The sequence below is a fragment of the Oncorhynchus masou genome, chromosome 12 (assembly GCF_036934945.1).
Source record: "Oncorhynchus masou masou isolate Uvic2021 chromosome 12, UVic_Omas_1.1, whole genome shotgun sequence".
Lineage (NCBI taxonomy): Eukaryota > Metazoa > Chordata > Actinopteri > Salmoniformes > Salmonidae > Oncorhynchus > Oncorhynchus masou.
This window is the reverse complement of record NC_088223.1, coordinates 22,320,163-22,345,054: the sequence shown is the minus strand read 5'-3', so window position 1 is coordinate 22,345,054 and position 24,892 is coordinate 22,320,163. Positions and strand designations below refer to the sequence as shown.

At 43.3% G+C, this 24,892-nt stretch overlaps 1 protein-coding gene across 1 annotated transcript in view; it reads left to right on the top strand.

Annotated features, from left to right (window-relative positions):
• LOC135549698 (CUB and sushi domain-containing protein 3-like) overlaps nt 1-24,892 on the top strand; it is a gene marked incomplete at its 5' end in the record, with an annotated part of 323,045 nt that overhangs the window by 238,755 nt on the left and 59,398 nt on the right. Inside the window, 3 exons of the mRNA XM_064979922.1 lie at nt 9,826-9,999; nt 11,355-11,540; nt 14,115-14,288. Of these exons, the coding sequence (XP_064835994.1) occupies nt 9,826-9,999; nt 11,355-11,540; nt 14,115-14,288 (534 nt within the window). The remainder of the gene's footprint in view (nt 1-9,825; nt 10,000-11,354; nt 11,541-14,114; nt 14,289-24,892) is intronic.

Here is a 24,892-nt window from a genome sequence, read left to right as displayed (position 1 = left end):
ACCCCAAAACCCATTTAGAGTTCCATGGTCAACCTGATTATGCCTCTCACCTATGACTCTCATCAACAAAGACAGTTATTTATTTTGTTGTGTTTTATAGCTTATCAACACCGAATTATGTAGATTTCATAGAAGATATTTGTCATATAGGGTTGGTGGATGAACCGCATGTCATAGTTACAGTATATACCAATAGATTAAACCATATCGTTTTTAAAAAGTATTATTATTTATTTTTTTACTTTTACCTCTTTTTCTCCCCAATTTCATGATAACGAATTGGTAGTTACAGTCTTGTCCCATCACTGCAACTCCTCTACGGACTCGGGAGAGTCGAAGGTCGAGAGCCATGCATCCTCTGAAACACGACCCTGCCACACTGATTTCTTAACCCTGAAGCCAGCCGCACCAATGTGTCGGAGGAAACACCGTCCAACTGGCGACCTAGGTCAGGTTGCAGGCGCCCGGCCCCCCCACAAGGAGTTGCTAGAGCGCGATGGGAAAAGGAAATCCCGGCCAGCCAAACCTTCCCCTAACCAAGACGGCGCTGGGCTAATTGTGTGCCGCCTCATGGGTCTCCCGGTCATGGCCTGGCTGTGACACAGCCTGGGATCTTTAAAAACAATATGTTTCTATATTCTGTTATCAAGCCATATAGTCAAAAACAATATGTTTCCTATAGGCTGTAAGCAAACCGTGTATGGTCCGATAACATTGGCTCTCTCTCTCTCTCGCTCTCTCTCCGGCAGTAACCGTGGTGATGATGAACATTGTTTTTATGAAGACAATATGCTGCGTAAAGCTAGCAGCACTTTAAACAGAAATAGCTACTGGAGACATAAGAGTGTCAGGGCCATTTTCCTACTGAAATGGTAGTGGCCTTACCTCCTCAACTGGCTATCACAAAGACTAGGCCTCTGGCTCACTGATGAACCATGCATCTAGGCCAACACGTCTTCATGGAAAATATGATAATATTCATTCCCTAGGGTGTGTGTGTGTGTGTGTGTGTGTGTGTGTGTGTGTGTGTGTGTGTGTGTGTGTGTGTGTGTGTGTGTGTGTGTGTGTGTGTGTGTGTGTGTGTGTGTGTGTGTGTGTGTGTGTGTGTGTGTGTGTGTGTGTGTGTGTGTGTGCGCGCTTAAGCATGCACATAATATCTGTAGATGTGAGGTTGAGCTCAGTTATTTTAGCGTGCAATGATGAGGTTTTAAATTCCGGTTGTAGACTGTGCTCAAATGAAGGGGAAATTGCTTCTGTGCAAAGAGAAACAAATTACATTTCTAATTATGCAAATGTACTGCGGTTGTTTTCCGCGAGAGAGAGGTGAGAAGGAGACAGAAGTGAGGAATCACTTTTTACAGACACTGAAACTTCCTCAGGTTATCCCTCATAGGCGTTGTGGTCCATGGGCTAGCCCATCTTTAGCCCATTGGGCTGGTCTGAATTGTTTTTTTTTTGCGAAGAATGATCCTTATTTGGCTGATAATTTAATGTGTTAGAAATGCCGGGCCGACATCTGGTCCCTGTCAGTCCGTGAGAGAATCTTCTAGACCTCAGTGCAGACAGAGACAGATGTGGATCTCACCTTATTTCCTGCTGCTTACATTTGAACGTCTCTGACATACACGAGACAGAGACGTTATAGCCTACTTATCGTGTGATGCCTACAACGTTAAAACAGTGAAAATATTAACGCATAAACATTTATTTTCACTGACAAATCACATCAATACAATACAAGTACAACATTGTTAATCCGGGTTCATAAAAAAACGTGTATTGTCTGCAGTAGGGTAGAGAAGGCATGTCTGGGGTGGAATGAAGCTTAGTAGTTAACTGTACAAGGCAGGGCTGTGAGTTCAAACTGAGGTGACTGTACTTTGCCAGGCTGGCTGTCAGAGGAAAGACCGGAAAGGATTACTGTTCTCTCGTCCCCAAAATAGTGGAGAGAAGGTGGAATTAATCTGCAGTGTCTACTAACTGCCAGTGTGCTCCTACACATGTCAAAACGTGCCTTGAGTAAGCACAGTGGGGCTGGGGGTTTTCACGATGTCACACACAGATTGACACACAGACGCCACACAGTGCTGTTACACACACACTTTCAATATCAGCAGCTTACTAAGGCACACACACTTGGAGTTAGGGCCTTCACACTCTAACACTCACACACTCACTTCCAGACCAACACGCGATCACTCACCCATAGATTCAGCCGGGTAACACACTGACTTCCAGACCAACACGGGATCACTCACCCATAGACTCAGCCCCCTAACAAGCTCACAGGCTTACTCTCTGGGCTTTAGACTCCCCCCCCTCTCTCTCTCTTTCTCTCTCTCTCTCTTTCTCTCTCTCTCTCTCTCTCTCTCTCTCTCTCTCTCTCTAAATTTCAATTTAAGGGCCTTATTGGCATGGGAAACATATGTCATCATGGCCAAAGCAAGTAAAATAGATAATAAACAAAAGTGAAATAAACAATGAAAATTAAAAGTAAACATTACACTCACAGACGTTCCAAAAGAATAAAGACATTTCAAATGTCATATTATGTCTATATACAGTGTTGTAAAGTTGTGAAAATAGTTCAAGTACAAAATGGAAAATAAATAAACATAAGTATAGGTTGTGTTTACAATGGTGTTTGTTCATCACAGGTTGTCCTTATCATGTGGCAACAGGTCGCAAATCTTGCTACTGTGATGGCACACTGTGGTATTTCACCCAGTAGATATGGGAGTTTATCAAAATTTGGTTTGTTTTGAATTCTTTGTGGATCTGTGTAATCTGAGGGAAATATGTGTCTCCAAAATGGTCATACATTTGGCAGGTGGTTAGAAAATGCAGCGCAGGCCTCCCAACTGGTGCAGTGGTCTAAGGCACTGCATCGCAGTGCTAGCTGTGCCACTACAGAACCTGGTTCGAGTCCAGACTCTGTTGCAGCCAGCCGCGACCAGGATATCCATGGGGTGGAGCACAATTGTCCCAGCGTCGTCCCTGTTAAGGGAGGGTTTGGCCTGCAGGGATGATTTTGTCCCATCGCGCACTAGCGACTCCTGTGGCAACCCAGGCGCAATGCACACTGACATGGTCTCCAGGTGTACAGTGTTTCCTCTGACACATTGGTGCGGCTGGTTTCCGTATTAAGAGGGTGTTGTGCCAAGAAGCAGTGCGGCATGGCAGGGTTGTGTTTCGGAGGACACACAGCTCCCGACCTTCGCCTCTCCCGAGTCATTATGGGAGTTGCAGCGATGGGATAAGACTGCAACTACCAATTGGATACCACGAATTTGGGGAGAAAAAGTAAGTGCAGCTCAGTTTCCAACCACTTTTTTTGGGCAGTGTGCACATAGCCTGTCTTCTCTTGAGAGCCAGGTCTGACTATGGCGGCCTTTCTCAATAGCAAGGCTATGTTTACTGAGTCTGTACATATTCTAAGCTTTCCTTAAGTCAGTCACAGATCATGGTCAGGTATTCTGACACTGTGTACTCTCTGTTTAAAGCCAAATAACCTTCTAGTTTGTTCAGTTTTTTTATATATTTTTTTCAATGTGTCAAGTAATTATTTTTTGTTTTTTCATGATTTGGTTGGGTCTAATTGTGTTGCTGCTCTGTGGGGCATGTTTGTGTTTGTGAACAGAGCTCCAGGACCAGCTTGCTTAGGGGACTCTTCTCCAGGTTCATCTCTCTGCAGGTGATGGCTTTGTTATAGAAGGTTTGGGAATCGCTTCCTTTTAGGTGGTTGTAGAATTGAACTGCTCTTTTCTGGATTCTGATAATTAGCGGGTATCGGCCTAATTCTGCTTTGCATGCATTATTTGGTATTTTACGATGTACACGGGGGATATGTTTGCAGAATACCGCATGCAGAGTCTCAATCTTGTGTTTGTCCCATTTTGTGAATTCTTGATTGGTGAGCGGAACCCAGACCTCACAACCATAAAGGGCAATGGGTTCTATAACTGATTCAAGTATTTTTAGCCAGATCCTAATTGGTATGTTGAATTTTATGTTCCTTTTGATGGCATAGAATGCCCTTCTTGCCTTGTCTCTCAGCTCATTCACAGCTTTGTGGAAGTTACCTGTGGCGCTGATGTTTAGGCCGAGGTATGTATCGTTTTTGAGTGCTCTAGGGCAACGGTGTCAAGATGGAATTTGTATTTGTGGTCCCGGCGACTGGATCTTTTTTGGAACACCATTATTTTTGTATTACTGAGATTTACTGTCATGGCCCAGGTCTGACAGAATCTGTGCAGAAGATCTACTGTAGGTGCTGCTGTTTGCCCTCCTCGGTTGGTGACAGAAGCACCAGATCATCAGCAAACAATAGACATTCGATTTCAGATTCTAATAGGGTGAGGCCGGGTGCTGCAGGCCCTCGCCAATTCGTTGATATATGCAGTTGAAGTCGGAAGTTTACATGCACCTTAGCCAAATACATTTAAACTCAGTTTTCACAATTCCTGACATTTAATCCTAGTAAAAATTCCCTTGCCACAACTTTGGAAGTGTGCTTGTGGTCATTGTCCATTTGGAAGACCCATTTACGACCAAGCTTTAACTTCCTGACTGATGTCTTGAGATGTTGCTTCAATATATCTACATAATTTTCCTACCTCATGAAGCAATCTATTTTGTGAAGTGCACCAGTCCCTCCTGCAGCAAAGCACCCCCACAACATGATGCTGCCACCCCCGTGCTTTGCGGTTGGGATGGTGTTCTTCTGCTTGCAAGCCTCCCCCTTTATCCTCCAAACATAACGATGGTCATTACGGCCAAACAGTTCTTTTTTTGTTGCATCAGAACAGAGGACATTTCTCCAGAAAGTATGATCTTTGTCCCCATGTGCAGTTGTAAACCGTAGTCTGGCTTTTTTAAGGCGGTTTTGGAGCAGTGGCTTCTTCCTTGCTGATTGGCCTTTCAGGTTATGTAGATATAGGACTCGTTTTACTGTGGATATAGATACTTTTGTACCTGTTTCCTCCAGCATCTTCATAAGGTCCTTTGCTGTTGTTCTGGGATTGATTTGCGCCTTTCGCACCAAAGTACGTTCATCTCTAGGAGACCGAACGTGTCTCCTTCTTGAGCGGTATGACGGCTGCGTCGTCCCATGGTGTTTATACTTGCGTACTATTGTTTGTACAGATGAACGTGGCACCTTCATGCGTTTGGAAATTGCTTCCAAGGATGAACCAGACTTCTGCATCCCTGTCTCACCCCATGGCCCTGTGTAAATAAATGTGTATTTTTTGCCAATTTTATCCACACACTTGTTGTTTGTGTACATGGATTTTATAACGTCTCTCTCTATCCCTCTATCCCTCTGCCTCTCTCTCACTCTCTCTTTCCCTTCCTCTTGTCTCTCTCTCTGGCTCAGTCTCTGGTCTATTATCTAATTTCATAAGTCCCAGTTTCCAACTCACTGATAAAGTCCCACAGTCAGGCCCCTCCTACAGTATCCCACCAAGGCTAATGGCCCATAGCCCCATTCAAAGGCCCATAACCACTAGTTTCTCCCCTTCCAGGACCCATGTCTCCAAGACAGGCAGAGAAAGGCCTCCTGATGCCTCCCAGAGCTATAGAGAAGATCACCATGAGCACTCTGCCATCACTTCTGCATCGCTCGACAAATGCCTGCAATTGAGCACAACTAATGTGGTTTGGGCCATTGGCATGAAAATGGCTGCCATCCATTGGATTAGCCATTCAGATGAGCTGCCAGATGGCCAATGAGTTTAGACCAGAGGGATCTGATGGGGAATGACACTATTTAGGGAAATGGTCCAGGATGGGGCAATAAAACCGCTCTTTTCCGTTTGTCCTCCTGAATATCAGTTTCAGAGGTGACTGAGACCATAGAAATAGAATGAGACATTCAAAATGTTCACCAGTGTACCCATGATGGTGTCATTGACTTGAATGGGGAGGCCTGTTCTATTCATTCTAGTTCTGTGATTGGGACATCCTGGGAGAACACATGATAGTCTAGCCCCTAGCCTATTGATAACCGAGCCACACAGCTCTATTGCAGATCTTATTGGAAGCCTACCGTTTTGCCCAGTCTATTGCACAGTAAGTGAATATGAGCTGAGGCTGCGTTCAAGCTCCACTGGTTTCTTTTTGGGTTCAATTCCCTGTTCAAAGTCTGACTATGCTATTTCTATGGTCTCAAACTCAATATGTGTATTTTTGCAGTGAACAAATGAGCACCCAGTGGATTATTACCTGGTGGATTATAAATCAAAGTGACCTTACCTGTTATCCATTACATATGAGTCCATATGTAATGTCAATGTTACCCTTTTATACAGTACATTAGATACAGTAAGAATCACTGTGTAATGTCAATGTTACCCTTTTATACAGTACATTAGATACAGTAAGAATCACTATGTAATGTCAATGTTACCCTTTTATACAGTACATTAGATACAGTAAGAATCACTATGTAATGTCAATGTTACCCTTTAATACAGTGTGTTAGATACAGTAAGAATCACTATGTAATGTCAATGTTACCCTTTTATACAGTACATTAGATACAGCAGGAATCACTATGTAATGTCAATGTTACCATTTTATACAGTATATTAGATACAGAAAGAATCACTATGTAATGTCAATGTTACCATTTTATACAGTATATTAGATACAGTAGGAATCAATATTTCAACGCAATGTTACCCTTTTATACAATACATTAGATACAGTAGGAATAAATATTTCAAGTCAATGTTACCCTTTTATACAGTACATTAGATACAGTAAGAATCACTATGTAATGTCAATGTTACCCTTTAATACAGTGTGTTAGATACAGTAAGAATCACTATGTAATGTCAATGTTACCCTTTTATACAGTACATTAGATACAGCAGGAATCACTATGTAATGTCAATGTTACCATTTTATACAGTATATTAGATACAGAAAGAATCACTATGTAATGTCAATGTTACCCTTTTATACAGTATATTAGATACAGTAGGAATCAATATGTAATGGCAATGTTACCCTTTTATACAGTACATTAGATACAGTAGGAATCAATATTTCAAGTCAATGTTACCCTTTTATACAGTATATTAGATACAGTAGGAATCAATATGTAATGTCAATGTTACCCTTTTATACAGTACATTAGATACAGTAGGAATCAATATTTCAACGCAATGTTACCCTTTTATACAATACATTAGATACAGTAGGAATTAATATTTCAAGTCAATGTTACCCTTTTATACAGTATTTTAGATACAGTAGGAATCAATATGTAATGTCAATGTTACCCTTTTATACAGTACATTAGATACAGTAGGAATCAAGATTTAAACGCAATGTTACCCTTTTATACAATACATTAGATACAGTAGGAATCAATATTTCAAGTCAATGTTACCCTTTTATACAGTACATTAGATACAGTATGAATCAATATGTAATGTCAATGTTACCCTTTTATACAGTACATTAGATACAGTAGGAATCAATATGTAATGTCAATGTTACCCTTTTATACAATACATTAGATACAGTATGAATCAATATGGAATTTCAATTTCAATGTAACTTCTCTCTCTTTCACTGTCTCTCTCTCGCTCTGTTTTTCTCTATCTTACTCTCCCTCTACCCCCTCTCCTTCTCTCTATCCTTCTTTCAATTCAATTCAATTCAATGTAAGGGCTTCATTGGCATGGGAACCATATGTTTACATTGCCAAGCAAATAAAATAGATAATAAACAAAAGTGAAATAAACAATAAAAAATGTTTGACAGTAAACATTACACTCACAAAAGAATAAAGACATTTCAAATGTCATATTATGTGCAAATAGTTAAAGTACAAAGGGGATAATAAATACAATTGAAGTCGGAGGTTTACATACACCTTAGCCAAATACATTTAAACTCAGTTTTCCACCATTTCTGACCTTTAATCCAGGTCTTTTTAGGTCAGTCAGGATAACCACTTCATTTTAAGAATGTGAAATGTCAGAATAATAGAAGAGAGAATTATTTATTTCAGCTTTTATTGCTTTCATCACATTCCCAGTGGCTCAGAAGTTTACATACACTCAATTTGTATTTGGTAGCATTGCCTTTAAATTGTTTAACTTGTGACAAACGTTTTGGGTAGCCTTCCACAAGCTTGTCACAATAAATTGGGTGAATTTGGGCCCATTTCCCCTGACAGAGCGGTGTAACTGAGTCATTTTTGTAGGCCTTCTTGCTCACACATGCTTTTTCAGTTCTGCCCACAAATTTTCTATAGGATTGAGGTCAGGGCTTTGTGATGGCCACTTCAATACCTTGAATTTGTTGTCCTTAAGCCATTTTGCCACAACTTTGGAAGTATGCTTGGGGTCATTGTCCATTCGGAAGACCCATTTGCGACCAAGCTTTAACTTCCTGACTGATGTCTTGAGATGTTGCTTCAATATATCCATAAAGTTTTCCTACCTCATGAAGCCATCTATTTTGTGAAGTGCACCATTCCTTCCTGCAGCAAAGCACATCATGATGCTGCCACCCCCATTCTTCACGGTTGGGATGGTGTTCTTTGGCTTGCAAACCTCCCCCTTTTTCCTCCAAACATAACGATGGTCATTACGGCCAAACAGTTATTTTTTTGTTTCATCAGAACAGAGGACATTTCTCCAAAAAGTATGATCTTTGTCCCCATGTGTCAAGGAAGGCGCAGGAGAGTTGAAATAGAGTGTATATGGAGTCTTTTAATAACTGTCCACAGAACATGCTCCATAACACTAAATAGTATAGACATGAAAAAACATGGGTACGAGGACCCATCGCACACCAATACAACAAATAAACAACACTGACAATAAAACAATCTCTGACAAAGACATGAGGGGAAACAGAGGGTTAAATACACAACAGTTAATGAATGGGATTGAAAACAGGTTTGTGGGAAGACAAGACAAAACCAATGAAAAATGAAAAATGGATCAATGATGGCTAGAAGACCGGTGACGTCGAACGCCGAGCACGCCCGAACAAGGAGAGGCAACGACTTTGGCAGAAGTCGTGACACCATGTGCAGTTGTAAACCATAGTCTGGCTTTTTTTAATGGGGGTTTTGGAGCAGTGGCTTCTTCCTTGCTGAGCGGCCTTTCAGGTTATGTCGATATAGTATACTTGCGTACTATTATTCGTACAGATGAACGTGGTACCTTTAGGCATTTGAAAATTGCTCCCAAGGATGAATCAGACTTGTGGAAGTCTACAATTTTTTTCTGAGGTCTTGGCTGATTTCTTTTGGTTTTCCCATGATGTCAAGCAAAGAGGCACTGAGTTTGAAGGTAGGCCTTGAAATTTCAGCCACAGGTACACCTTCAATTGACAAAATGATGTCAATTAGCCTATCAGAAGCTTCTAAAGCCATGACATCATTTTCTGTATTTTTCCAAGCTGTTTAAAGGCACATTCAACTTAGTGTATGTAAACTTCTGAAGTGAAATAAAGTGTCTGTAAACAATTGTTGGAAAAATTACTTGTGTCTTGCACAAAGTAGATGTCCTAACTGACTTGCCAAAACTATAGTTTGTTAACTAGAAATGTGTGGAGTGGTTGAAAAATGAGTTTTAATGACTCCAAGCTAAGTGTATGTAAACTTCCGACTTCAACTGTAAACATAAATAGGGGTTGTATTTACAATGGTGTTTGTTCTTCCCTTGTTGCTCTTTTCTTGTGGCAACAGAACCTCCTCTCTCTATCTCTCTATCTTTCCCCCCTCTCTCGCCCTCTCTTTCCAGGGCTCATTTGAAAATAATCTTGTCATTTCTGTCTCTCTCCCTCTCCCCCCAGCTATCAGCTGTGGACACCCGGGCAGCCCTATCTACGGGCGGACCATTGGTAACGGCTTCAATCTGAATGACGTGGTGAGCTTCTCCTGCAACATGGGCTACGTGATGGAGGGGCCCTCAAGGGCCCAGTGCCAGGCCACACGCCAGTGGAGCCAGCCACCACCAACGTGTAAAGGTGGGGAAAAAAGTTAAGTCTTCTATTCACATGGAGTATGCTTGCTCGATCCGTCTGACCACTGCAGTGCACTCTCTGTAAGATGGGGAAGAAGGAGGAGTCTTGGTTTGTAGTGGGCTTGTAACCAATCAGGTAGCAGCACCACAGCAGGACAACGGCCTCTGTGTAGGGTGAATGGTTGCTCTGTGTGAATTGTGGTTGTGGTGAATTAGGGTCATAGCCAACACGGCCTCTTGAACATCAGTAGATATGATTGTGGTGGTATCACTGACCTCTATAGGGTGTATCAATGGTTGTGTTGACCCCATGCATGACACTGTGATTTTGCGACCTTGTGTTTGATGTCTTATTAATGTATAATATAATATTCAGAATATGTTGAAGGGGTGTGGGGTGATTATCTGAAAACCATCTGATGGAGCTTATCGTAGTTCCATTATATAGGAGTCTTCCCCTGAGGAAACCAGAGGATAAGTCCAGGGTCAGACTGCTATTTGACAAGCCCTGAAGTAACCAGAGGCTAAGTCCAGGGTCAGACTGCTATTTGACAAGCCCTGAAGTAACCAGAGGCTAAGTCCAGGGTCAGAATGCTATTTGACAAGCCCTGAAGTAACCAGAGGCTAAGTCCAGGGTCAGACTGCTATTTGACAAGCCCTGAAGTAACCAGAGGCTAAGTCCAGGGTCAGACTGCTATTTGACAAGCCCTGAAGTAACCAGAGGCTAAGTCCAGGGTCAGACTGCTATTTGACAAGCCCTGAAGTAACCAGAGGCTAAGTCCAGGGTCAGACTGCTATTTGACAAGCCCTGAAGTAACCAGAGGCTAAGTCCAGGGTCAGACTGCTATTTGACAAGCCCTGAAGTAACCAGAGGCTAAGTCCAGGGTCAGACTGCTATTTGACAAGCCCTGAAGTAACCAGAGGCTAAGTCCAGGGTCAGACTGCTATTTGACAAGCCCTGAAGTAACCAGAGGCTAAGTCCAAGGTCAGAATGCTATTGGACAAGCCCTGCATATCGAAAAAACTAGAACCAATTACATTGTATCTGATTGGACTATTTTGGCAAGAGGAAATATAACGCCCACATTGTGTTGGCCTTTGTTGATACCAGTAAATCTATCTGGCAGGTTCTCGAAATTCGTAATAAGCCATTGTGCCATGTACTTGCTTGAGATGTGCACATTTATCTATTTTCTATATATTTGGCGTGAAAATTCCATTTCATGTTAGGATTTGGCCCTATATGAGTGACTGCAGAAGGTCAAGCGTGTCCTAAGTGTTGGAATGAGTTGATCCCTTCCATGTTTCTGCCAAATAACACATGCCTGTCTTTTTCCCCCTCCGTCTCTTCCTCTTCAGTGGTCAACTGCTCCGATCCTGGGATCCCAGCCAACTCCATCAGACAGAGTAAGATAGAACACGGGAACTTCACCTTTGGAACCGTGGTGTTCTATGACTGCAGCCCGGGATTCTACCTATTCGGTTCACCCGTTCTTACCTGTCAGCCCACAGGACAGTGGGACAAGCCTCTACCAGAGTGCATCGGTGAGTCTGGTGTCACTGTTTTTCTCACGTCTACCCCTACTCCACCTCGCTGGGGCTCGACGTCGCCAGTTTATTCATTATTGCGCACACCTGCCACCATCTTTACATGCACCTGCACCTCATGAGACTCACCTGGACTTCATCACCTTCCTGATGACCTTCTATATCTGTCACTCGCTTTGGTTCTTTCCCTTAGTGTTATTGTTTCTGTTCCTGTGTTTTATGTCTGTACGCTACCCGTGTTCCATGATTTATTAAATTCACTCCCTGTACTTGCTTCCCGATTCTTAGCGTACACGTTACAGAATAACGCCTCACGAAGGGGAAGCAACAGGGATCTTTTTTTTTTACTGGTGACGTCGGGTCCAAGTGCCACTGCCGAAGCCACTGCCACTGCCGAAGCCTCAGCTGGCTCGTCAGGCTTCCATACCTCTGCCGGCTCGTCAGGCTTCCATACCTCTGCCGGCTCGTCAGGCTTCCATGCCTCAGCTGGCTCATCAAGCTTCCATGCCTCAGCCGGTTTGTCAGATTCCATTGCCTCGGCCGGTCTTTGGGTTCCCGCCCTTCGGCCGGCTCTACGGGTTTCCGTGTCTTGGCCGGCTCTACGGGTTCCTGAGCCTCGGCTGGCCCGACAGGTTCCCGCGCCTCAGTAGAAGCGACTGGCCTGCTCCTGATCCTCGAGACCGTCCCTCTGGTCGGTGTCATCCTGCAGCTGACGCTGCACGTCATGGAGGGGGTACTGTCATGTCTACCCCCGCTCCCCCTCTCTGGTGCTCGACGTCACCAGTTTATTCATTATTACGCACACCTGCCGCCATCGTTACGCGCACCTGCACCTCATGAGACTCACCTATATCTGTCCCTCCCTTATGTATGTACGCTACTTGTGTTTCTTGTTTTTTTCCATGTTCCATTATTTATTAAATTCCCTCCCGGTACTTGCTTCCCGATTCTTAGCGTACACGTTACAGTACATGGTGTAAAGAGACTCACACTGCAATATATGCTAGCATTTGGTATATTCGAGAGGTTTCGACGGTGGAAACATTGTCACCAATAAACCACAGAGTTAACCACAGATGGTGGTGTGCGGAGTCTCTTTTAACCATTCACTGAACTTTTGGTGGTGCGCATCTAAAGTGTCCTGTTCCTATAATTTGTTGTCGCTGTCTCACGGTCGGTCTGTCTTTCCCGGAGAGAGACTGACGACTTGGCACTCGTGACTAATTAGCATATTATTCCATTAATTTAGGCTGAATGAGTTGCCTGACCCCCTCTGCTTAAGATCAGTGTTCTATTGAGGGACAGGTGGAACAGCTCTGTGGATATTACACTAATTAGGGATGCCAGGTTGGCAGCTGATCCCTGTGTTTTATGGTGTGTATCTTCAACATCCTCCTGAAAACAAGCTGCATTAGACACCAGCTGTACTGGCAACCTGGCATGTCTAAACATCTACTTTAAACACAGGGCTTCAAGGTTTCCTACTGGCTGTCTCAGTGTTCCAAACACAACCTGGGCCTCCTACTGGTTGAGGGGCATAGCTGTGTGCTCCAGTCAGTGCACTCTCTTTGAAATTTGAAACCCAATCCCAACCTTATTGAACTATGATGTGGAGCCTACTGTTTTCCTTTAAACCGTATCTATCATAAGTTAGCTCTACTAAGGCCCAATCAGTTTGGTGTTCCTGTTGCGATGTATTTTAAAAGGGATGAAAAAACCTTCATCAAGATGAATGAACGTTCTTTCTCCCTCCATGCCTTGTTCCCTGTTTGATCCACCCCGCTGTGACATGGACACCATGTCCAAAACGTTCCTTTCATTTAGACACGCCTCGTCCTTTGTGCTGAATTAGCATGTTAATACTGGACCTGCTCACTTTTTATAGGCCAGTAGCAGAAAAGAGGAGAAAGTTTAAAGTAAACTTGCTGATTGTAGCACATTGTGGGGCACCCTGGCCTTGATAATTTACTAAGTGAAAAAGGGATCAAAGAATGATTACAAAGGATGAGGATATAGTACCGTCTACTTTGGAACGTTGCCATTATGAGCTTAAGTGCTAGTACTGTAGTTTTATCGTGGTGAAGCAAGTACAGTGGTCATATTCTATGAGCAGAGGTACTGGATATTTTGGATGGGTTTCCCGGAACCCAAAATAAACAGAGTCCTGGACGTAAAAACACTTTTTGTAGTCCAGGACTAGGCTTCATCTGCGTCTGGGAAACTGGCCTATAGTGTGTATTCTAAGTAGTTTGTATGATACAGTATTCCCCTCAACGAGGAGAAGTAGACTAGAACAGTGTTCGAACCATAGTCACACATCTTGTTCTAGCTATCTTTATTGCTTACATACAGGCTGTGTCTGAAATGGAACCCTATTCCCTATATAGTGCACTACCCTATAGGCCCTGGTCAAAAATAGTACACTGTATAGTGAACAGGGTGCCATTTGGGATGCAGACACAGTGTGTGGCCTCAATCCTCTAGAGAGTGACGACAGCACCTTCCACAACATTAGCCCTGTCAGCACTCTGAGCTGACAGCATCCATCTTGTGTGTGTCTCTCTCCTCCAGTAGTGGACTGTGGTCACCCCGGGTCCCCTCCCAACAGCCAGCTGAACGGGGATAAATTCACCTTCGGCTCTACGGTTCGCTACACATGCATAGGGGGGCGCCAGCTGAAGGGCGAGTCGGCGCGCACCTGCCAGCTCAACGGCCACTGGAGCGCACCCATGCCCTTCTGCTCAGGTAAGTCCTTTACAGACAGGGGGGGTTGTGAGTGTCTGTGTCTGTGTGTTTGGGACACAGTTTGTCCAGGGTAAAAATTACTTAGTCAACTTTATGTTATGCACCATATGACAATTTCAAGGCTTGGATTTTCTGGTCAGCTTTGTCACGTTGACGAAGCTCAAATGATCATATCTACATTTATCAGTTTTTGTCCTTTCTTTTGATAATACCTACGTACATGGCAAGAGCATTAATCGGACGTAGACAAAGAGAGAGAAGGTCATATCGAGGACTTCTAAAAAATAACTGAAGAAGTACAAAGATAACACAATAGTGGAGGAGGATTTATATGCGGTGGTGGAGCAACACATTGGCTCCAGCAGAATAGAAGAAACGAGAGGCATTGACTAACCTGTGGGCAAGAGAGTTCACCCTCTTCACACTAGCGTGGGTGTTGTGCCTGGAGCCCTGACGTCAACACAACCACAGCTAGCTAGAAGAGCCGCAACTGTCCTTTCTTCACAACACAATGTCCATCTCTCGCTTTCTCACTCCCGCTCTCTCTTTCTCTCTCGCTCTCTCTCCCTGTCTCCTTTCCTCTTTCTCTATGCCCTTTGTACCTATTCCTCTGCTCTCATCTCTCTCTCTCTCTCTCTCTCTCTCTCTCTCTCTCTCTCTCCCCCCCACAGGCTTAGTTACCACGCATTCCTTCCGCCCAAGAAATAGCGTCTTTCTCCTTCCTCTTCTTCTTCCTATTCTTCCACTCAATATGTAAAGTACTGTATCTAAATATATACTTTATGATGTGGTGCAATGTGCAGGGAAATCGTTATATGGCTACATTTAATTACAAATTGCACCGACCCCATCAGGATGGGGTATGGTGGGAAAATACATTTGCAGCTAAAGTTTCTTTTTCTTTTCAGCCGTAGAAGGTTGTCAATCCCTGGATAATGAGGGCCTCTTTATTTCCTCTCTTGTTGGGCCTGCATCTCAATGGCACCCTGTTTACTGTGTAGAGCACTACTTTTAATCAGAAACCCATTGGTCAAAAGTAGTGCCCTATATAGGGAATAAGATGCCATTTGGGAAGCAGGCAGGGCGGTCTTTGGACAGGTAATTGATCTGTGGGAACTACTGGTTAGTTTGCTGTCCCTCTTTTATTGAGATGATATGACATCTGTTTTTCCCTACGGCAGACTGCTAAGGAATCATCTCACCCTCATCTCCCCTGGGAGCATCGCTAGTTCTCTCATCCTGTCTCTCTCTCTCTTTCTTCTTTCTCTCTTTCTTGTCTGCTTGATTATTCCCCAAAGTGAGTCATTGGCCAAGATACATCGTTTGAGACAGTTGAAAGAGAAAAGAGAGACAAAGGTATTTACCTTCAATACAGAAGATGGTTATTGAGTGAAGAAGTCAAAAAGAGTTTTGAATCCAACATCACAGATCTAGTTCCGTGTAGTAGGTCTCTTCCATCAATTTACAACCCTGTTATTGAGTAATAGTTTACCAGTGTGTAAACCTCCCCTAGCTAACCCTGTTATTGAGTGGTGTGAAGAGTTCAGCTGTGTGTAAACCTTCCCTAGCGAACCCTGTTATTGACTAGTGTGAAGGGTTTAACAGTGTGTAAACCTCCCCTAGCGAACCCTGTTATTGAGTAGTGTGAAGGGTTTAACAGTGTGTAAACCTCCCCTAGCTAACCCTGTTATTGAGTGGTGTGAAGAGTTCAGCTGTGTGTAGACCTCCCCAACGAACCCTGTTATTGAGTAGTGTGAAGGGTTTAACAGTGTGTAAACCTCCCCTAGCTAACCCTGTTATTGAGTAGTGTGAAGGGTTTATCAGTGTGTAAACCTCCCCTAGCGAACCCTGTTATTGAATAGTGTGAAGGGTTTAACAGTGTGTAAACCTCCCCTAGCAAACCCTGTTATTGAGTAGAGTGAAGAGTTTACCAGTGTGTAAACCTCCCCTAGCAAACCCTGTTATTGAGTAGTGTGAAGGGTTTAACAGTGTGTAAACCTCGCCTAGCTAACCCTGTTATTGAGTAGTGTGAAGGGTTTAACAGTGTGTAACCCTCCCCTAGCTAACCCTGTTATTGAGTAGTGTGAAGGGTTTAACAGTGTGTAAACCTCCCCTAGCGAACCCTGTTATTGAGTAGTGTGAAGGGTTTAACCTCTCTGGGCAACCCGACGCGCTAGCGTCCCACCTTGCCAACAATAAATGCAAATGCGCTACGCCAAATGCTAATAGCACTCGTTAAAACTCAAACGTTCATTAAAACACACATGCAGGGTACTCAATTCAAGCTACACTCGTTGTGAATCTTGCCAACAAGTCAGATTTTTAAAATGCTTTTCGGCGAAAGCATGAGAAGCTATTATCTGATAGTATGCAACACCCCGAAATACCTGAAGGGGACGTAAACAAAAGAATTAGCATAGCCGGCGCTACACAAAACGCAGAAATAAAATATAAAACATTCATTACTTTTGACAAGCTTCTTTGTTGGCACTCCTATATGTCCCATAAACATCACAATTGGGTCTTTTTTTCGATTAAATCGGTCCTTGTGTACCTAAAATGTCAATTTATGAACACCGTCAGATCCAGTAAAAACACATTTTTTAAACTTAAAAAAGTTGCCTATAAACTTTGACAAAACACTTCAAACTACTTCTGTAATCCAACTTTAGGTATTACTAAACATTAATAAACGATCAAATTGATCACGGAGTGATCTGTATTCAATAAGCACGAGTTTGGGAAACATAACTAACTTTTCCGGTTCCATTGTTTACAGCTGTGGACTTGACAACCGGATGTGGCTATTACTCAGATGACCAAGGATTTAGTTGAATCGAAATCACAACACTGGCGACATCTTGTGGAAGCTGTAGGAACTGTAATCTCACCCTTAATTATTTTTCCTTCCAATAGACAATACATGGGCTGGCGGATTGATTTTTTCTTTGTCCATTTAGTGACCAGGTTTTCTGGCGATTTTGACCACGGAACTCATTCTGTTATAGTCACAGACACCATTGAACCAGTTTTAGAAACTTCAGAGTGTTTTCTATGCACACATACTAATCATATGCATATACTATATTCCTGGCATGAGTAGCAGGACGTTGAAATGTTACGCGATTTTTAACAGAATGTTGAAAAAAGTAGCCCGATCTCTAACAGGTTTTAACAGTGTGTAAACCTCCCCTAGCTAAACCTGTTATTGAGTAGAGTGAAGAGTTTACCAGTGTGTAAATCTCCCCTAGCGAACCCTGTTATTGAGTAGAGTGAAGAGTTTACCAGTGTGTAAACCTCCCATAGCGAACCCTGTTATTGAGTAGAGTGAAGAGTTCAGCTGTGTGTAAACCTCCCCTAGCGAACCCTGTTATTGAGTAGTGTGAAGGGTTTAACAGTGTGTAAACCTCCCTAGCTAAACCTGTTATTGAGTAGAGTGAAGAGTTTACCAGTGTGTAAACCTCCCCTAGCGAACCCTGTTATTGAGTAGAGTGAAGAGTTCAGCTGTGTGTAAACCTCCCCTAGCGAACCCTGTTATTGAGTAGTGTGAAGGGTTTAACAGTGTGTAAACCTCCCCTAGCTAAACCTGTTATTGAGTAGAGTGAAGAGTTTACCAGTGTGTAAACCTCCCATAGCGAACCCTGTTATTGAGTAGAGTGAAGAGTTTACCAGTGTGTAAACCTCCCATAGCGAACCCTGTTATTGAGTAGAGTGAAGAGTTCAGCTGTGTGTAAACCTCCCCTAGCGAACCCTGTTATTGAGTAGTGTGAAGGGTTTAACAGTGTGTAAACCTCCCCTAGCTAAACCTGTTATTGAGTAGAGTGAAGAGTTTACCAGTGTGTAAACCTCCCCTAGCGAACCCTGTTATTGAGTAGAGTGAAGAGTTCAGCTGTGTGTAAACCTCCCCTAGCGAACCCTGTTATTGAGTAGTGTGAAGGGTTTAACAGTGTGTAAACCTCCCCTCGCTAACCCTGTTATTGAGTAGTGTGAAGGGTTTAACAGTGTGTAAACCTCCCCTAGCTAACCCTGTTATTGAATAGTGTGAAGAGTTTCGCTGTGTGTAAACCTCCCCTCGCTAACCCTGTTATTGAGTAGTGTGAAGAGTTTCGCTGTGTGTAAACCTCCCCTCGCTAACCCTGTTATTGAGTAGTGTGAAGGGTTTAACAGTGTGTAAACCTCCCCTCGCTAACCCTGTTATTGAGTAGTGTGAAATGTTTCGCTGTGTGTAAACCATTCCCTAGCCAACCCTGTTATTGAGTAGTGTGAAGAGTTAATCTGTGTGTAAACCTCCCCTAGCTAACCCTGTTATTGAGTAGTGTGAAGAGTTCATCTGTGTGTAAACCTCCCCTAGCTAACCCTGTTATTGAGTAGTGTGAAGAGTTTAGCTGTGTGTAAACCTCCCCTAGCTAACCTTGTTATTGAATAGTGTGAAGTTTCGCTGTGTGTAAACCATTCCCTAGCTAACCTTGTTATTGAGTAGTGTGAAGAGTTCAGCTGTGTGTGAACCTCCCTAGCTAACCCTGTTATTGAGTAGTGTGAAGAGTTTAGCTGTGTGTAAACCTCCCCAAGCTAACCCTGTTATTGAGTAGTGTGAAGAGTTCATCTGTGTGCGCAGTGGACCTAACGCTGACTCTGCTGCTATGAGATATAAGAACACAAGCAGACAGTCTCAACTCTTCTAACTGAGAATGATGTGAATGTATGGGTAGGAGATAGACAGAGAACTTTTCTATTCATATACTGTCCGTAATGTGTATATATATATATATATATATATATATACTGAGTTTGAGTTTATTTTATTTTTACAGGGACAGTGCACAATCAACATTTCAGTAAATGTGCCGGTTTTAGCCAGCCGGCTAATTTTCAACTGCAGTCCCTGGGCAGGTTATTAAAAGCAATTACAATATAGACAATCATTGAGCAGTGAGCACATGCAGAGCAACATAGGACAAGCAAGACGTAGCATACAGACAGAGCAACATAGGACAAGCAAGACATAGCATGCAGACAGAGCAACATAGGACAAGCAAGACATAGCATAGAGACAGAGCAACATAGGACAATCAAGACATAGCAAACAGACAGAGCAACATAGGACAAGCAAGACAGCATACAGACAAAGCAACATAGGACACGCAAGACATAGCATACAGACAGAGCAACATAGGACAAGCAAAACATAGCATACAGACAGAGCAACATAGGACAAGCAAGACATAGCATACAGTCAGAGCATCATAGGACAAACAAGAAGTAGCATACAGACAAGAGCAACATAGAACAAAAAGCAGCAAGACAAAATTCATAAAAGCAACAAAGTGTTTCCACACCTCACAAGCTACAGACAACATGGAAAGCGGCCATGCACAGCTAGGGATTATGATCACAAATCTGATGGACCTTTAGCCATTTATTCATTGATTTTGTGAAAGTGTGATAGGTGGTGCAGTTATGTGTGTCTGCTTATCCTTAAGGGAACTATACAGTCACCTCTCATGGCAGACCTTGTGGATCTGCTGCCATATGTTTGGGTTTTCTGTTTAACAAAAATACTGAGTGGAGGGGGAGCCAGGCCATTTAGTATCTTGAATACAAGACATGCGTCGGTGTATAGCACAAGATGTTTACTGAACAAAATATAAACGCAACATTCAACAATTTCAAAGATTTTGCTGTTACAGCTCATATAAGGACATCAGTCAGTTGAAATAAATTAATTAGGCCCTAATCTATGGATTACACATGATTGGGCAGGAGCACAGCCATGGTTGGGCCTGGGAGGGCATAGGCCCACCGACTGGGGTGCAAGACCCAGCCAATTAGAATGAGTTTTTGACAGAAAAGGGCTTTATTACAGACAGAAATACTCCTCAGACGTATGCCCCCCACAAATGATCACATGCTCACTAACAGATATGTAAACACATTTGTGCACAAAATAAGCTTTTTGTGCATATGGAACATTTCTGGGATCTTTTATTTCAGCTCTTGAAACATTTTCTACGTTGTGGAATAATAGTGAATACATCAAAACTATGAAATAACACATATGGAATCATATAGTAACCAAAAAAAACAACCAAACCAAACAAATCAAAATATATTTTATATTTGAAATTCTTCAAAGTAGCCACCCTTTACCTTGACCTTTACCTTTGCACACCCTTGGCATTTTCTCAACCAGCTTCATGAGGTAGTCACCTGGAATGCATTTCAATTAACAGGTGTGCCTTGTTAAAAATTAATTTGTGGAATTTCTTTCCTTCTTAATGCATTTGAGCCAATCAGTTGTGTTGTGACAAGGTAGGGGTGGTATACAGAAGATAGCCCTATTTGGTGAAAGACCAAGTCCATATTATTGCAAGAACAGCTTAAATAAGCAAAGAGAAATGACAGTCCATCATTACTTTAAGACATGAAGGTCAGTCAATCAGGAAAATGTCAAGAATTTTGAATGTTTCTTCTTGTACAGTCGCAAAAACCATCAAGCGCAATGATGAAACTAGCTCTCATGAGGACCGCCACAGGAAAAGAAGACCCAGAGTTACCTCTGCTGCAGAGGATACGTTCATTAGAGTTACCAGCCTGCAGCTGCATTCTGCAGCAATACGCCTTCCCATCTGGTTTGCACTTAGTGGAACTATCATGAGATCTACCTACCCCTGCCTCCCTCAACATCTTGTACTTCTGAGTGGGAGACCTTCCCAGGCAGTAGCCTGCTAACTGACAAACTAGAATCAGTACTCCCACTCCGACAATGTTAATTGACCCACAGTCCGACATGGTGACATAATATCATTGACGTGACGTGCAAATGAGCGATAGAAAGCCAATCGCGCAAACGTCGCCATTCCGTATGTTTTGGTGCGGGCGCCCCGTGTCGCCCACATGGCGTGATGCCACCCTGGCTGCCCATGTGGCCTATACCTAAATCCGCCTCTGACTACATGATTCAATATGTGTTATTTCATAGTTTTCATGTCTTCACCATTATTCTACAATGTAGAAAATAGAAGAAAAAAAACCCACAAAAAAACAACTTGAATGAGTAGGTGTGTCCAAACTCCTCTATATATATTCCTGACTGACATTGCTCGTTCTGATAGGGCTTATTCTGATATTTCTTTTGGTTATTGTATTGCAAGGTAGTACTGCGCATTTAGAGCTAGAAACACAAGCATTTCTGCAAGTCTGTATACGCAACCAATAAATATGATTTGATTTTGATTTCAGAGTAGATTTACTCCCTTACTTCTCCCTCTCTCAACAGCTCTCTTAAAGGGATATTTTACCCATAATTACAAAATGACGTTGGTTTCCTTTCCCTGTAAGCAGTCTATGGACAAGGTATGACAGCAATCCACGCTTTAGTTTAATTTCCCAGTTTTTCTTCCCCCACATGCTAATAATTTAGCATTTGTGGCATAAATCCCATTCAAGTCATCGGACCGATATTGCAATTTTTCACACATCATGTTCAAAACATCTATAAGAGTCTTTGTTGAGCTTCATAATCAATTTGAGATACTTTCGGATGATTTGGACATGATGCACGGAAAATAACTGTCATACCTTATCCGTAGACTGCTTACAGGAGAAGGAAACCAAAGTGTCATTTTGTCATTTGTGTGAACTATTCCTTTAAACATGGTTAATAATTTTAGTATCCATGCTAGAAAACAATTCTGTTGAGATTAAGTTTACTATTTATCTTAATGCTTCATTTACTTTGTGTGAGTGTCTCTTTGGGGAAACTGACTATCAAATAAACCTAAATACATGAATCTATAAAGCCCTTTAAGAAGTATCAGCATTTATATGTCATGATGTTATGAGTATACTTACCTACAATTAGCTGTTTTATTTGCAGTATGATGATGACTTGAGTTTTGCATGTGTTCAGTCTTCTAAATTAGGCTAAAATGACGTGTCTGTCTGTGTTTGGGGGTTTCTCTGTTTTGGGCACAAGTCGTTTTCAACACAGATGGTGCTTGCTAATCACTTGGGGTGTGGGGTGTGTTCATTGAGGGGTGGTCTGAAACACTTTGTGTTTTCCCTCCAAGCTCCTCTCTTCTTTAGGCTAATCAGTCCTGCCCTATTTCCAGTGCTCTCCTCTTCTCCGCCCCCTCTACTCCCATGTGGCTCCTCTCCTCCTCTCCAGTCCTGTCTCTCAACTGCCAGTCTCTCTCTGATTCCTAGGTCCTGCAGACCTAGTGATGCACAGAGAGCACCTTCATGCACACACACACTCACACACACACACACACACACACAAACACACACCCACACAAACGCACACACGCGCACACACACACACACACACACACACACACACACGCGCACACACACGCGCACACACACGCGCGCACACACACGCGCACACACACGCGCGCACACACACACACACACACACACGCGCACACACACAAACACACACCCACACAAACGCACACACGCGCGCACACACACACAAACACATACCCACACACAAACACACACACACACACACACACACACACACACACACACACACACACACACACACACAGACAATCTCTTCACACACACACACAGCCTCACCTGCTCTAGGTCTTTGTTCATCCATTAAACCTTCATTAAGTGTCCATGACCCATAAAATAAAAATGCAGACACCAGCTCCTCCCCATCCCCCTGGACAGTGTATGGTGCCTGTTCACTTCTGAGAGCCCTGACCCAGAAAAAGACACAGCCAGGGACAGAGAAATGCAAAGCCGTGAGTTGCAAATGGGAATATTGTTCTCTCTCCCTCTTTATCTCCCTCTCTTTCTCCTCCATCACCTCCCTGTCTCTTCTCCCTTTTTGTCTCTCTCTCTCCTTCCATTGTTCTCATTACTGAAGCATTATGATTTCTCTGAATCAGAGACCTATAGTTTGCTTTGCCGTTCAGTGAGAAGCAGTATCTTCAGCCCCGTCAAAAGAAGCCTTACTTTAAAAAAAAAAGTTTAAATAAAAACAAAAAACAGAATCCTTCTTCAGGGAAAAGCTTTAGATCAAATGAGGATGTGTGTGTGTGCTTCTATAGTGTCCAAGTGGCCTGAGAAACCGATGTGACTGCTCCCCTCCATAGATGGGCCCGGGTAAAGTGCACTACCCCCCAGTGGAGGAAATAAGTCACAGTGCACTACCCCCCAGTGGAGGAAATAAGTCACAGTGCACTACCCCCAAGTGGAGGAAATAAGTCACAGAGAAATAACCCCCAGTGGAGGAAATAAGTCACAGTGAAATAACCCCCAGTGGAGGAAATAAGTTAGTGCACTACCCCCCAGTGGAGGAAATAAGTCACAGTGCACTACCCCCCAGTGGAGGAAATAAGTCACTGTGCACTACCCCCAGTGGAGGAAATAAGTCACAGTGCACTACCCCCCAGTGGAGGAAATAAGTCACAGTGCACTACCCCCCAGTGGAGGAAATAAGTCACAGTGAAATAACCCCCAGTGGAGGAAATAAGTTAGCGCACTACCCTCCCAGTGGAGGAAATAAGTCACAGTGCACTACCCCCCAGTGGAGGAAATAAGTCACAGTGCACTACCCCCCAGTGGAGGAAATAGGTCACAGTGCACTACCCCCCAGTGGAGGAAATGAGTCACAGTGAAATACCCCCAGTGGAGGAAATAAGTCAGTGCACTACCCCCCAGTGGAGGAAATAAGTCACAGTGCACTACCCCCCAGTGGAGGAAATAAGTCACAGAGAAATAACCCCCAGTGGAGGAAATAAGTCACAGTGAAATAACCCCCAGTGGAGGAAATAAGTCAGTGCACTACCCCCCAGTGGAGGAAATAAGTCACAGTGCACTACCCCCCAGTGGAGGAAATAAGTCACAGAGAAATAACCCCCAGTGGAGGAAATAAGTCACAGTGAAATAACCCCCAGTGGAGGAAATAAGTTAGTGCACTACCCCCCCAGTGGAGGAAATAAGTCACAGTGCACTACCCCCCAGTGGAGGAAATAAGTCACAGTGAAATAACCCCCAGTGGAGGAAATAAGTTAGTGCACTACCCCCCCAGTGGAGGAAATAGGTCACAGTGCACTACCCCCAAGTGGAGGAAATAAGTCACAGAGAAATAACCCCCAGTGGAGGAAATAAGTCACAGTGAAATAACCCCCAGTGGAGGAAATAAGTTAGTGCACTACCCCCCCAGTGGAGGAAATAAATCACAGTGCACTACCCCCCAGTGGAGGAAATAAGTCAGTGCACTACCCCCCAGTGGAGGAAATAAGTCACAGTGAAATACCCCCAGTGGAGGAAATAAGTCAGTGCACTACCCCCCAGTGGAGGAAATAAGTCACAGCGCACAACCGCCCACTACCCCCCAGTGGAGGAAATAAGTCACAGCGCACAACCGCCCACAACCCCCCAGTGGAGGACATAAGTCCCCTGTGAAATATATTTTCCATAACCAAAAATATTGTTTTATCAGCTGTTTGAAGCCGATGTACAAAACCGAAAAAACAAAACTTAAGACCGGGAAGCATAGAAGTAGTGCACATAGAACAGATCTACTGCTTCTTGGACTTGCTTTCAATGAGAATGGCAGATCTATAACACACTATGTGAAT